Source organism: Peromyscus maniculatus, chromosome 22 (genome assembly GCF_049852395.1).
Source record: "Peromyscus maniculatus bairdii isolate BWxNUB_F1_BW_parent chromosome 22, HU_Pman_BW_mat_3.1, whole genome shotgun sequence".
Taxonomy (NCBI): domain Eukaryota; kingdom Metazoa; phylum Chordata; class Mammalia; order Rodentia; family Cricetidae; genus Peromyscus; species Peromyscus maniculatus.
Window position 1 is genome coordinate 49,013,098 of NC_134873.1, and position 14,385 is coordinate 49,027,482.

Genomic DNA, 14,385 nt, shown 5'->3' on the forward strand with positions numbered 1-14,385 from the left:
TCCTGCAGCAACAGAAAGTGGTCTTGGAAGCATATATGAGACCTCCAAGCCTGCCTCCACAGTGACACACTTCCTCCAACAAGACCACACCTACTCCAACAAAGCCACACCTCCTAATAGTACCACTCCCTATGAACTTTTGGGGACCAATTACATTCAAACCACCACACCAATGTACCAATCTAAAATGTAGCAATTGTTACATTGCAGGAAGAGCTGAGCAATGCGATGTCGATGATTCAGGCCATCACTTCCAAACAAGAAGAAATGCAGCAGAAAATCGAGCAGCTTCAACAGGAGAAGCGAAGAGAATCTCGAAAGGTTAAAGCCAAGTGAGTAGCTTGAAAGTATTTACCCCAGGCAAGCCCATAAGCAACGGCCCTGAGAAAACTTCCGCCTATTAGCACAGCTGTTAGGAGTGGGCTCCTGAGCAGCATAGATCATCAGCCTGTGCCGGAAGAGATGAAGCCATATAAGCTGGTTAATACTGGGGCTGGAGAGATGGCCCAGTGGTCAAGAGTACTGGCTGCTCTTGCAGAGGACTGAGTTTCTGTTCCCAGAATCCACATGGTGACTCACAACTGCTTGTAACTTCAACTCTGGGCCTCTGCAGGCAAACAGGCGTGTACACAACACACACACACACACACACACACACACACACACACACACACACATGCACACACAGAGTACACACATTTCTCATGCATCCGTAAGACCTTTTGAGCACCAGAGCTTGGATCTCCAGAACCCACTTGAACGTTAGGTGGAGGTGTAAGCTAGTTAGTGAGACTAGTCATATCGGTGAGCTTTGGATTTGATTGAAAGACCCTGCCTCAGTGCAATAAGGTAGAGGGTGATGGAGGACAATTCACAACTTCAAGCCAGGCCTCCACATGCATGAACATACACCTACATATATGTGCCCAAATGCATGCATGCAGACACACACACACACACACACACACACACACACACACACACACGCCTGTGTGCCCTTGCACACAGATGGGAAAAAATGCTTCTGTTTTCTGGTACTTGGGGTTGAATTGTTAAGCGAGTCCATCATCTTAAGCAAGTACCCAACACTTCAAAGACCCCACTAGGAGCTAGGTATGGTGACCATGTCTTTAATCCTAGCAGTCAGCAGAGACAGGAGGATCTGTATAGCATGGGTCCACATAGCAAGCCCCAGACTAGCCAGGGCTGTATAGTGAGACCTGGTGTCAAAAACAAATATCAAAACGAAATCAACAGGGGCTTGGGGATTTAGCTCAGTGGTAGAGCGCTTGCCTAGCAAGCACAAGGCCCTGGGTTCGGTCCTCAGCTCTGGGGAAAAAAAAAAAAAAAAAAAAAAAAACACCGAAATCAAAGATCCTGGTGATTGGGAAGCCGATAATAGAAAAATAAGAATGAAAACATTACAGTTAGATGTGATTTATAGATGGTTGAAGTTGGTGAATTAAGTTGAACCACGTGAACTGTTTGGCTTCAACCATTTATAATTTATAAAAAATATTGATATGGTTCAACCTGTGTGTGTGCCTTGGCAACACATTAAAAAACAATTCTCCAGCATTATTCTGAACTGAGCCTCCCCCAATCTACCATGCCCTGAGAACCAAAGCATCCTTCTCTTGTCTCTTCTGCTAGGAAAGCTCAAAAGGAAGAGCATGGCGCACAGGCCGGACCTGCATCTGCGCCTGCGCAAGCGCAAGGAAGTCCCTTCCGCTCCATCAATGTCCCCGAGTCTGGTCACCCCAGTGACGACTTCACCAACATTATGCCTTCTCAAACCTATGAAAAAGGTACCGTTCATAAACTACAGGAAATGGCATGAGTTAACCACACTTCTTTCTCCTTGATTCCTAGGGCTTGAGTGAGGCGGGAGGTGGGGGTGGGGGTGGGGCAAGGGGGAGGAGGGAGGGGGACGGACAGACTCATATCCTCCATCCTCATCAGAGAGAAAACAAAATACGGCCATGTTGCCCAGAACTTTCCTGGTATGTAGACTTTGGAAGGCACCAGATGACCTCTGCTTCCTGAGAGACTGCCATTTTTAAAATTTTGTTTTGTGGAAAATACTAATTTGGCTTCTTCTAAGTGTCACTTAGATTAAAAATAATTTAGTGCAATCAATACTATACCAACCATGAGAGAACTAGATTTTTTTAAAGAAAAGTCGCTCTAAAAAGTTATTTATTGGTGATGTATCTCAGTACCTTGACCATTTTTAAATTTTGTTTTGTGGAAAATAATAATTTGGCTTCTTCTAAGTGTCACTTAGATTAAAAATAATTTAGTGCAATCATTAATATACTAACCATGAGAGAACTAGATTAAAAAAAAAAGTCGTTCTAAAAAGTTATTTATTGGTGATGTATCTCAGTACCCATGTTTGCCTGGAAAAGCCAGGCTGGTTCTGTGTGTAGACTAAAGCACTCACCAACCACTTCCTGACTGTAAAGACATGAGAAATACGTCACAAGATGGCATGCTGGCAGCACCAAAGGAGTTGGCTTTTCAAGGGTTGTGATTCTGGACCTGTGTTCAAATTAGGAAAAAAAGAAAACAAGACAAAATTTGCTACATCATTATATTCTCAAGAGTGTCCAACAAAGCACCTACATACAGAAACATGAATGTAGAATGTAGTCAAACCACAGAATGACACCCCCTCTTCTTGCTTTAGTCTTATGTAGAAAGTCCTTAAAGGGTAGGTTCAATAACTTTTCAATCAAGTGTAAACACCTCAATAGCAGGGTTGATGACTGTCTATCCTCACAGCCCAGGAAGAACTTGCTTTACCGATTCATAGACAGTAAGTATCTTAGGAATAACTGAACCTAAACTCCTAAGGCAAATAAGCTTTTACTCTGTGAGCTTCCGAGTACAGAGTTGCTCAGTTATTGGCCTTTTACTTGCACATGTCAGTACTTCTTTTAGCAGCCAGTGAGTGCAGCCTGGAGGACAGTTGCTCCATCCATCTGGGAGGGGATTCCACAGGTGGTCCTGTTTTCTTGGCTCTGTAACGTGCAGAGCAAGACACATCAAGTTGACCATGCAAGTGAAGAGCACAAGATGGGCTCGGAGGAGGGGTCAGATCCGTACCAGGTCTGGGGCAGCTGTGTGCATTCCCAAGATAGAATCTTAAAAAATAGATTAGCAAAGCAAATTCATACTTAAAACTCAGGATGAAAGGATTAAGCCCCCAGAAAATGTTGGCTTCTCCACTTTTAATGACACGATGGTATGATTGTTGCTTGTTACTCCCAAACTCAGTAGCTTCAAGCTCAGTGGACCTGGGTACACAGGTGACCTGGGTACCACTCACGTGAGGTCTGTCATGAGGTAGGTTGCCATGGAGGTGCTGGCCGCAGCTGTTGTCCTATGAGGGCTATACTCAGAGGACATCTTCTTCCAGACGTACGCACATGGTGTGGTAGTCCCTGTGATATGGGCCTCTCCAACATGGCACCTGCCCCCTCCCCACCCCCCCTCCCCCACCCCCCCCTCCGGTATTGGTCTAACAGAAAGCTCAAGACAAAAGCTGTAGCTTTTTATAATCTACTCTTGGAAGAAGCAGCTCAGCCTTTCTGCCCTATTCTATTCACCAGAAGAAAATCACTAAATCCAGCATCACTCACAGGAAGGAATTACAGAATGAGAACGCCAAGGGGTAAGGAAAGCCGGGGACCCATCTTAAGACGCTGTTTACCACAAACGGCTAACCCTTCTTCTTCTCTTTCTTTTTAAAAAGATATTTATTTTTAATTATGTCTATGTGTCTGTGTGTGGGGATGTGTATGTAAGTGCAGCAGAGACATCAGATCCCCCTGGATCTGGAGTTACAGGCAGTTATAAAGCACCCAGTGTGGGTGCTGAGAAATGAACACAGGTCTTCTGCGAGAGTTGTATGTGCACTTAACCCCAGAGCCATCTCTCCAGCCCTGCCCTTCATTTTAAAAGATACCCTCCTTATGTGTGTCCTCTGATGCGGAGCTTCATTCATATACCTTAGAACTAAAAAGTTTGAAATGTCACTGGGCGGTGGTGGCACACGCCTTTAATCCCAGCACTCAGGAGGCAGAGGCAGGCGGATCTGTGTGAGTTCTAGGCCAGCCTGGTCTACAGAGTGATTTCCAGGACAGGCTCCAAAGCTACAGAGAAACCCTGTCTTGAAAATCCAAAAAAAAAAAAAAAAAAAAAAAAAGTTTGAAATGTCATGTAAAAATGAGCTAACACTTTTTCAGGCTTATCTACTTTATTTTATGTATATGAATGTTTGCTGACACATGTATGAATGTTTACAGGTGTGTGTACCACGTGTGTGCACATGGCAGTCCGAAGCAGGAGATGGATACCCTGGAAATGGAGTTTTGGGGGATTGTGCACCACTGTGTGGGTGCTGGGAACTGAACCCTTGCCCCCGCAAAGCAACAGGGCTCTTAACTCCCGAGCCATCTCTCCAGCCCCTGGAAATATCATCTTACAGGAGCGTTGTGGACTCTTCTAGCCTAAGAAGCTTTCAAGAAGATTTTTTTCATTAATTGCACTAATTGTATTGATTTATTACATTCATGATATTATGTCCTGATACTACTGTCTGTTTGTGGGTCAAGAAGATTTTTAAAAACCCAGTTATCCTCTCCAGCCCCTGCTTCTTCAGACATCTGAAAGCGAACCCCTTTTCTATGCGGGATCAAACCAGGGCCCTGTGCATTTTAGGTGCCTACCTCTTGGCTACATTCCCAGGCCCAGAAGTTAACTTTTTTGAATGATGTGGCTCCGCCATCCATTTCTTCTTTCTTATGTCCCATTCATTCAACATTCCCAATATTGGCACCTACCCTTACAGCCACTAAAGCTGTCTCCTTACCTGGTCTTGCTCCATAGATTTTTTTTTTTTAAACTAAGAACCTATTTATTTATTTATTTATTTATTTATTTATTTATTTATTTATTTATTTATTTGGGTGAGCATGCGGGAGTCAGATGGCAGCTTTGTGAGAATCAATTCCTTCTTTCCTGGGACTAGAACTCGGGTCGTCAGGCTTGGCAACAAGTGTCTTTACCCACTGAGCCGTCCCTCTGGCCCTCCTTCCCCTTCTCCTAGGCTTCTGATACCTTCGATGCCGGCTGTCACAAAATGTTTTCTTCCGTTGGCCGACACTGTACTTCTTTGTTTTCTTCTGCTTTCTGCCTACCCATAAATTTCCCTTTTTGGCTTCTTGCTGCTATTACAGAGTCTAAGCTTCTCTACACGTTTCCAAGGCCATGCATTAACTAGATCCATAAAACTCTGCTTTTACCCTTCTCTTTGGTGGTCTCTATTTCTACCTCTATAGTCAAGCTGCCCCGATAGTCTTTAGGCCTTGCTGTCCCAGTGTATTCTGGACCTTTACATAAACTCATCCCTCTACTTGTCTCGCCCTGTCTCTTCTTTACTAGTTCATCCACATCAGGTTACTTCCCTCAGTGGTCCAATCGGAGATACAAACAGTGATGAAATAGGAAAGGGTCTTATTTCAGTGTGGCCCAGAAGATGGGTCATCATCCAAAGCTTTGCTTTCTTAGAACCAACACTAGCTCTAGGACAAGATAAAGGGAGAACACAAGAGGAAGGGTGAGGAGCACCATGGGTAGCCAAGCAGTCTTGGGTCAAATTGTATTCTGGCTCCGAGGGTCTTGCTAAAAAGATGATGGTCTGCGTGGCTTCTTGTTTCTGGTACTTTTGATAAGCTAGGAAGGCAAAGTTGACTTTGAGAAAGAAAGCCTAGAGGAGAAAAATAGTTAGTTGGGGTACTCACTAGATACCCCCTTCAGGTTTATGGCAATGATGGGGGACTTTTAGGGGCCACTCCAATGGTCTGGAATGGGATGTTGTAAAAGCTGGTGTTTGATTGTCTGTTGATGTTGATGTCCCTGTAAGTCTAGAAAATGCCTGACTCTTAGCTTGATGCCCCCTGCCTTGAAGGGGGACAAGCAGAGCTAGGTAGCTAATTTTGGACTAAAAAACGAGCCATGTATTGTGAGTCCGCCTGGCTCTGCCTCCCGAGTGCTGGGATTAAAGGCGTGTGCCACCACCGCCTGGCGGTATTGTTGAGTTTTAAACAGGCATTCCGTAAATGATCAACGTGTCTACGTGCAGAGTCGAACAGGAATCTGACCGGAGTAAGGCAGCAAAGCAGACAGGTGTAACGTGAAGGCAGGGACCCCAGGCTTCCATTATGTTTTCATTCACCCATCGGACACCCGTGGACCCGAGTGAAGAGTCAGCGCTCTTAGCAGAGGCAGCCTCTACGACCCTATGGTGATATTTTATTTGTACTAAAATATGATTTTAATTGTATGTTAATAAATAAAGTTGCCCTAGGGTCAGAGCTATTAGAGCCATAGCAAGAGCGTGGTGGTTAGAAGAGCTAGGTAGATTTCTGTGTGTTCAGGGATACAGCCAGTATTGGAGACATACGCCTTTAAGACCTGGAGGGTGGTACTTACAGGCAGTGACGAGGCAGTCATGTGGTTGGGTGTACAACCAATGAGGAGGCAGAACAGAAAGACTATTTAAACACAGACAAACAGGAAGAAGCTCTCTCTCGGGGAAGCTAGGAGCACTGCAGGAGGTAAGATTTTAGCTCTGAGCTCTGACCTCTTGGCTTTCTCTTTTACATTGGCTCTGTGTTTCTTATTTTAATAAGACGATTGGTTACATCTACACAACCCTGTTGTCATCCCGGTGGGAACATGGCTAACATACTCAGAAGAGTAAGGAGAAGACCAATGGTCTCAAGCAGAGTGGATGGGGTGGTGTTAGGAGAGGCAATTCAGAAGGAAGGGGCAAGTGTGGGGACAGAGAAATGCTCTAGGACTATGTGCTCATTGAATGATTGGGGCTTTTAGCCTGAAATGGAAGCCGTTGGAAAGGTAAGAAGAGGACAGAGCCATTGAGCATCATTCTGCTGTTTTCACTGTCCTCGTCATCACCACTGCCGTCCCTATCATGGTTAGACAGCAAATTGGCTCTTACAGTGTGCTGGGTACCACTCGAAGAACTTTGTGGATTAACCTATTGGATGCTTACGGTAGCAGCTTGAAGTTGGTATCACTTGTGGGCATCTTTAGCAGTTGGGTAACTAGTGTTGCCTCACTGTACTCCATCACCCCTGCTCTGTCTCTCTCATCTCTCATGGAACTATAAAATCTGTGAATCTGTCTTTTTCCTGAGCCGTAGGTGCCTAATTCATGTTGGTAGAATGGATGCTGAGTAAACTTTCCTTTCTCTGCAGCCCAGGAGTCCAGATCTGTTCATGTAGGAGATGGCAATGTGAAGGGAATGATGGGTCCTGGTAAGTGGTTCTTCATGGTTTAAGTTTTTATTATTGTATTCCTATATAACACGTATTCCTGTATAATTCCGTGTGTGTGTGTGTGTGTGTGTGTGTGTGTGTGTGTGTGTGTGTGTGTGTGTGTACACATGCTACTGCACAGGTATGGAGGTCAGAGGACAACTGTGTGGAGTCATTCTCTCATTTATGGTTTCTAGGAATTGAACTCAGGTTGTTGGGCTTGCAAGGCGAGCCTTTTACCTGCCGAGTCAATTAACCAGTCCAGGCACCTTTCCTGTCCAGGCACCTTTCCTGCTCTACTGGACTGTCCTGAGCCAAGGAGGAAAGGACTCTGACAAATGCCTGAGAAAAACCACTTAAGGGAGATAAGGTTTATTTTAGCTCCCGGTTTCCAAGGTTTCAATCCAAGGTCAGCTCACTGTGTTGCTACGGACATTAGATGAACAGGAAAAAAAAAAAAAACACAGCATGATGGGAAGCCTGTGGCTTAAGACATTGCTCACTTCATGGCACCCAGGAAGCAGAGGGAATAATAGGAAGGAACTGGGGACAAGGTACACATTACAAGGGCATGTTCCCAGTGATCAGTTTCTCCCAGATACACCCTGCCTTTCATGGTTTTATCACCTCGAATACTCTAGAAATGGAATCCATTGTTGGGTCAGTCTACTAGGGAGGTAGAACCCTCCTCACCCAGTCACTTCCCTGAAGCCCCCACCCTGGCCACTGCTTGCATCAAGGACCACACCTTTAACCCATGACCTTCTCTGTGGACACGTCACATCCAAATCATAGTATAGCATTGTCTTCATTTACCCTCCTATACATGTGGTGGAGTAGTGACTCTTTTAAACCATAGGCAGAGGAGAGCTGGTAAAGTTCAAGAACAAATCAGTATTCCTAATTCTTTCCTGTTCCACTTACTAATGAGCTAACGTTTGCTCAAGCGTCACGGGGGAGTACCCCACAACACCAATTTTTCTTGCATCGTATACTTTGTACTTTAATCCAACATTTGCTTCGTTGAACTTATGCATTATTTAATCTTCCCTCCATTCGTTCCTTTTTCCATTCCTTCCAGCTTAGCATCCGTAGGACAAAGGGACTAAATAGCAAACAGGACATCCTCTGCCCCCCAGATGTCTTTGGTACCTGTCCCCCTCTTCTGTCTGTACTTCCACCTAACAGTGCTGCAGACACCTCCTGTGTTTACCTGAAAGCAAGTAGCTACAGGGAATCAAACATGCTCACACTGCATTATACAGTTTCCAGTCTAGCAGTCTGGTCTATTGAGTCTCAGTCTCATGTATGGAGCCTGACTGGCCCTGAACTTTCTACAAAGCTAAGGATACCACTGAGTTCCTGATCCTCCTGCCTCTATCTCCCAAATTATTACAGGCATGTGCTACCATGGTGGGATTTAAAAAACTTCCTTATTTTGTGGTGTTTATGTACAAAACAAACACAAAAGCAAAACAGAAGACATATGGACCAGAAAAAAGAGAGAGGTGACTGCTTGCAGTTTGGGAAATTTTTAACCCTTCATTGATATATTTACTCTCTTAGGGATGAGGTGCCCATCCATCTAGCAGTGTATTAGTTAAGAGTTTGTAATAAGCACTATTTTCTTTTTCAAAAAAAAAGAAAGTCCTTTTCTAGCAGGCATTGTTTTTCAGGAGTGAACCCAGCAAATCCAGAAGCAGACGAAAGTCTTAAACCCTCTCTCTCAGCTGAGATCCAGTCCAAGGGCCATCACACACCGGGCCTGTGGAGACAGCCCAAGGATGGCAAAGAGTGGGCCGAGGAGTATGTCACAAAAGACCACCCAGATAAACTCAAGGAGGCTGGCCAGGGCAGGCACAGCTCCTTGGAAAACGTCTTATGTGAAACCTCGTTAGCTGGTAAGTTCTGAGGGGGGATGTGGGTGGAAATACGGAAGGATGAGGCATGCGAGGGTTTGGAACAGAAGGTAGACCCCCATCAGGCAGTGTGGATTGAGTCAACACAGGACACCACCTTGTATCTTTTCGGGGTGAAGCCCCTAATGCCTACAGCAGTGAAAGGACTCAGCAGAGGTCACATACCCTGGCGGGACCACCACCTTGATTCTGGGTATCTGTGACGTTCTGTATTGTGGTGCTTCGGCAAAATAGAAAAAAAAAAAAAAAGCTAAGGTTCTTAGAATATCTATTTAGTCAGAGATATAGTTTGTCATATGCCAATCATTTATTAATAATCTGCCACCAAGATATCACACACTGAGACAAGCTCGTCTTCCTTCCTTCTTTTTTTCTCTATGCTTCCTTTTCTTCATATAGTAAGTGAGCACCGACAATAGCATTCTCCACATCTGGGGCGAGGTCATTTTTCTTAATATTATTTCCAATCACATACACGAAAATTAAATGGAACTAAGAGCTTTTAAATTATTATTAACAAGAAACACGAGCCGCCACTTTGAATTCTTTCTGAGAGTTTTTCTTGGTACTTGTGTCCTTAATTCCTTAAATCGCTGTGTAGAACACCGCAACCAAGGCAACTTATAATAGAAGAAATCATTTAATTTGGCTTCCAGGTTCAGGGGGTTACAGGTCACGATGGTGGAGCAACATAAAGGCTGAGAGCTCACATTCTGACCCACAACCACGAGTCACAGAGAGAGGGAGCACTGGGAATCACGGGAATCCTTTGAAACCTCAAAGCCCGCCCCCAGTAACACACCTCCTCCAACAAGGTCACACCCTCAATCCTTCCCAAACAGTTCCACCAACTGGGGGCCAAGTATTCCAACATATGAGCCTATGGGGGCCATTCTCATTCAAACCACCACAACTTGCTTCATATTTTATGCTGTTTTGTAAATAATACTTTGTTGAAAGATAATTTACATAGAGTAAAATTCATGGAGCTACATTTAAACTTAAAAAAATTTTTAATGTGTATATGTATAGTGTGTGTGTGTTTGTGTGTGTGTGTGTGTGTGTGTGTGTGTGTGTGTGTGTGTGCAGTTGTGCGTGCTTACAGTGATGCATGCTATGGTGTGAGTGTGGAGATTGTGTGGTAAGTGCTCTAACCACTGAGCAATCTTGTGGGCCTCCGCTTAAGAATTTAAAGAAATATCTTATTAATTCTTTGAGAGTTTATTTTGATCATATTTACCCCCGTCCCACCCTTTAACTCCTCCCAGCCCACCCTTCACAGCTCCATTCCCTGACACTTTCGTGTCCTCATTTTGTTTTGTTTTTATAAAAATATTCAGTTTGAGCCGGGCGGTGGTGGTGCATGCCTTTAATCCCAGCACTCGGGAGGCAGAGCCAGGCGGATCTCTGTGAGTTCGAGGCCAGCCTGGGCTACCAAGTGAGTTCCAGGAGAGGCACAAAGCTACACAGAGAAACCCTGTCTCGAAAAACCAAATATATATATATATATATATATATATATATATATATATATATATATATATATATAGTTTGTGCTCCCCGTAAGCTCCAGGTTATGGAGGCCTGTCACTGGAGCATTGTTGACCCACTGGGGGGCCATACCTTTAAGGAGAATTGACTCACCCTCTCAGTTTGACTTTTGACATAGGAATATTGACTGTGATCACTATCAAGATCACTATACATATTTCTGTTATGCTGGGAATTTCTCCCATGCTTCATGTTAGTTAACATCTGTGTAAACTGTGTAAGCTGTAACTACTATGTAGTTCCATCTGTTCATATAAATGGAATAGTACTTTGTATTCTTTTTTGCCTGGCATCTTTCTCTTAGTACCTGTTTTTGAGATTCATCTACATTGTTGCATGTAATTAATTTAGTAGTTCATTCTTTTTTATTGTTGTTTTTCGAGACAAGGTTTCTCTGTGTAGCTTTGTGCCTTTCCTGAAGCTTACTCTGTAGCCCAGGCTGGCCTCGATCTAGTTCGTTCTTTTTTATTAACCACACTGCATGCCATTATCACATTTAAAAAAAAATCCATAATCCAGAGCTGGAGAGATGGCTCAGTGGTTAAGAGCACTGGCTGCTCTTCCAGAGGATCCGAGGTTGATTCCAGCACCCACATGGCGGCTCAGAACCAGTGCCGCGGGTTTTGTTTTTCTTAATGTAACAGAACCTCTCTCATTTCTATCTTTTTATCTTGAAGGCATTTTGCTGAGAGACCTCAGGCACCTCACCCCACCTGTGGCCCATCACACTGCTGTCACCCTGGCTCAGTGGGAAACCACTTTCTCTCATCAGGGTGAAGCAATTCTTCCGCTGTCTTTCAGCTCCTAATGTTGCCATCGGAGAGCCCGACTTTGCTCTGGTCTTCAGTCTTTGAATGTTACCCAGTGTTTCTGTCTGGTAACATTTTTAAAACCAGGAATTGAACCTATTATAAATATAATATATATGAATATTATTATATTATATATTATATATAATATATAATATAATATATTATATATGTATATATACTACATTATATATATGTTCATATATGTATACATATACACACACATGTGCACACACCTATTTCTTTGAGCAGGTACACAAATACCATGGGGCATGGGTTGGGGTCCAGAAGACGGCTTTTGAGAGGCAGTTTTGTCTTTCTGCCTGGTAGGCCCTAGGGATGGAACTCAGGTCGTCAGGCTTGGCAGCAAGTGCCTTTACTCTCTGAACTATCTTGCTGGCCCTTCCATTAACTTTTGGGGTCTTCTCCTTATACCCAGAGGGCTACAGCTTCACACGCTGTGGTGGTCCTTGTGATGATGTGGGATCTCTTTCGTTATTTATGCAGAGGATAATGGGCCCCTCCTCTGCTAACACATGTCCTGGGATGGCCCCCTCCCCATTCATTCATTATTTATGCAGAGGATAACAGGCCTCTCTCTCCTCTGCTAACACGTGTCCTGACAACACATGTCCCCTCCCCCCATTAATTTTGTAATATCATCTCAGCCATGGTTTTCCTTTTCTTTGAAGCTTCTAATTTAATGTTAGATTCCCTGACTTCATTTTTTTATGGGCCAGATTTTTCCTCAATCTGCCTTTTCTCTTCTGTGGTTGGCTTCCTTTGGGAGAGAGTGAGGGGACATGCCTTTGACTCCATCCACCCTTAAGTTTGTCTATGTTTAAAAAAAAATGTCAAGATGTTTCTTTTCTTAAAATAGCATCCAGTAATTGTTAAATGGCTAGAGTATTTTGCATATCTTTTTGAGAATATTAATTATAAGATTTAATTTTCACATACATGTGTATTCGTCTTCCTCTCCTGTGGTATATATCCTTATTCAAATGTCTCAGTATCCTTAATTATTGATGTGTTCAAGAAAGAGTATCCCCCAAAAGAAAGAAAGAAAGAACACTCCACCCACCAAATAACCTGGAATTTTCTATTATCCAAGTTTGTCAATAGTGAGTTTCATTATAAATATGCTTATTAGGGGGCAAATTTACATATTGGTAAGTGATCTCTTTATGTCCATGTCTTAGGGTCTCCTGTCCTACTTGGGAAGTTCAATGTATCAAGTGGCAGGCTGCCCAGTCTCCTGCCAAGAGTGTTTAAGCCTGGCTGCTGGCACTCTGGGACCTGAAGGCGAATGTGGTCAAGGGGTGTCTCTTTCTCTTTAGCCCGTCACTCTGTCTTCATCTTTAGCTCAGGCTAGGCCTTCCCTATGATGCTGCTTCTCCCATTTCTCGCGGGATTCTGCAAGTTCAATCTGGAGGCTCCTGCAGTTTATGTAGATTTACCTCACTTGCTTCCGGCCACTCATGTCTCCAGTCCCTCGGCCTCTACTGCTTCTTAGCAGGTTCTGTGTCTGCAGACACATGATTCTGTGTCCTTTGCTTTGCTGGATAAATCTCATGTCTCCATTCTGCTTTTCATCTTGCCCAAATATGCTGATGCCTCTCTCTCTCTCCTTCCGTCCACCTCCTTCCCTTCCCTTCCTTTTTTCTATTTTGTCTCAAGGGGCCCAGGCTGGCTACATATCTGACAATGACCTTGGATTTCTGATCCTCCTGCCTTCCACTCCTGGATTGCAAGTGTTCACCACCAAGCCTGGTTTATGTGGTGCTGAGACCGAAGCCCAGGGCTAAGGAACACTGCCAACGGAGCTTTTCCATGTGTTTTTATCTATTTCTTGCCTGGCTTAGTGTTTGGGAGGGAGTTGACTAACAACAACAACAACAACAACAACAACAACAAAAATCCCCTTGGATTTTTGTTTTAAAGCAAAAAGGCAGACCGTGGCTCTCGAGCTGCTTGAGTCTGAGCGGAAATACGTCATCAACATCTCTCTGATCCTGAAGATCAAGGCGACGTTCCAGGGCTCTGACGGAAAGAGGAATCCCAAGGAGAGAAGGTACCCGTGTGCTCATTGCTTTTGCTTTTCAGATTGACTGGGATTTAAGGTAAGTCATTCACCAATTCGACCTTGGGAATCCTGGGCCCTCGAGAGTCCCGGAAACAGCCTTTGGAAAGAGAATAGGCAGTGACCGCAAGTCTCAAACTTAAGGTTCTCAGCAGGTAGAAAGTGAGTACAGTCCATGGGGCCTTCAGTCTGTGGCAGGTCTGTTCAGAAATAAAGAGAGGTGAATGTGTCCTCAGGGATGACAGACCTCATCGAAGATCCAGGAAATGGACGTGGCGGAGTTCTGAGTACTAGACAATGGTACAGGCTGATGGAAAGAACTCTCATTCAGGTGATGCCATAGCAATGGGCACTGTGCTGCATCTAGGGGTGTGGGGGGGGGCGGCGGGGGGGGGGGAGCAGTGCTTTCAGCACACTGGCCCTAATGTTACACTGTGTACCTGCTTCTACTCTTTACTCTCTCTGTTGGGAGAGAGCAGGAAAGAGGAAAAAGCAAGGCTTGGGGGAAAGGACTAATGTAATAAAGATGAGCTGACGCAGGGTGAAGCGAAGAAAAGAACGATCCTGTGAACGGGACGTCTGGATCATGGGGCATTATTACCTTAAGCATTCTTTCCATAAGGCGGTAAACAGTTCATCAGTTATGAATCTACCTAAGGACGTTCCCATTGTCC

General features: G+C 44.3%; 1 protein-coding gene across 1 annotated transcript in view; it reads left to right on the forward strand.

The window, feature by feature from the left end:
* The window catches only part of Arhgef33 (Rho guanine nucleotide exchange factor 33), a 52,461-nt gene that overhangs the window by 11,404 nt on the left and 26,672 nt on the right, over window positions 1-14,385 (forward strand). The window contains exons 4-8 of the mRNA XM_076558729.1: window positions 211-332; window positions 1,654-1,808; window positions 7,290-7,349; window positions 9,026-9,250; window positions 13,573-13,702. Coding sequence (XP_076414844.1) covers window positions 211-332; window positions 1,654-1,808; window positions 7,290-7,349; window positions 9,026-9,250; window positions 13,573-13,702 — 692 coding nt within the window. The remainder of the gene's footprint in view (window positions 1-210; window positions 333-1,653; window positions 1,809-7,289; window positions 7,350-9,025; window positions 9,251-13,572; window positions 13,703-14,385) is intronic.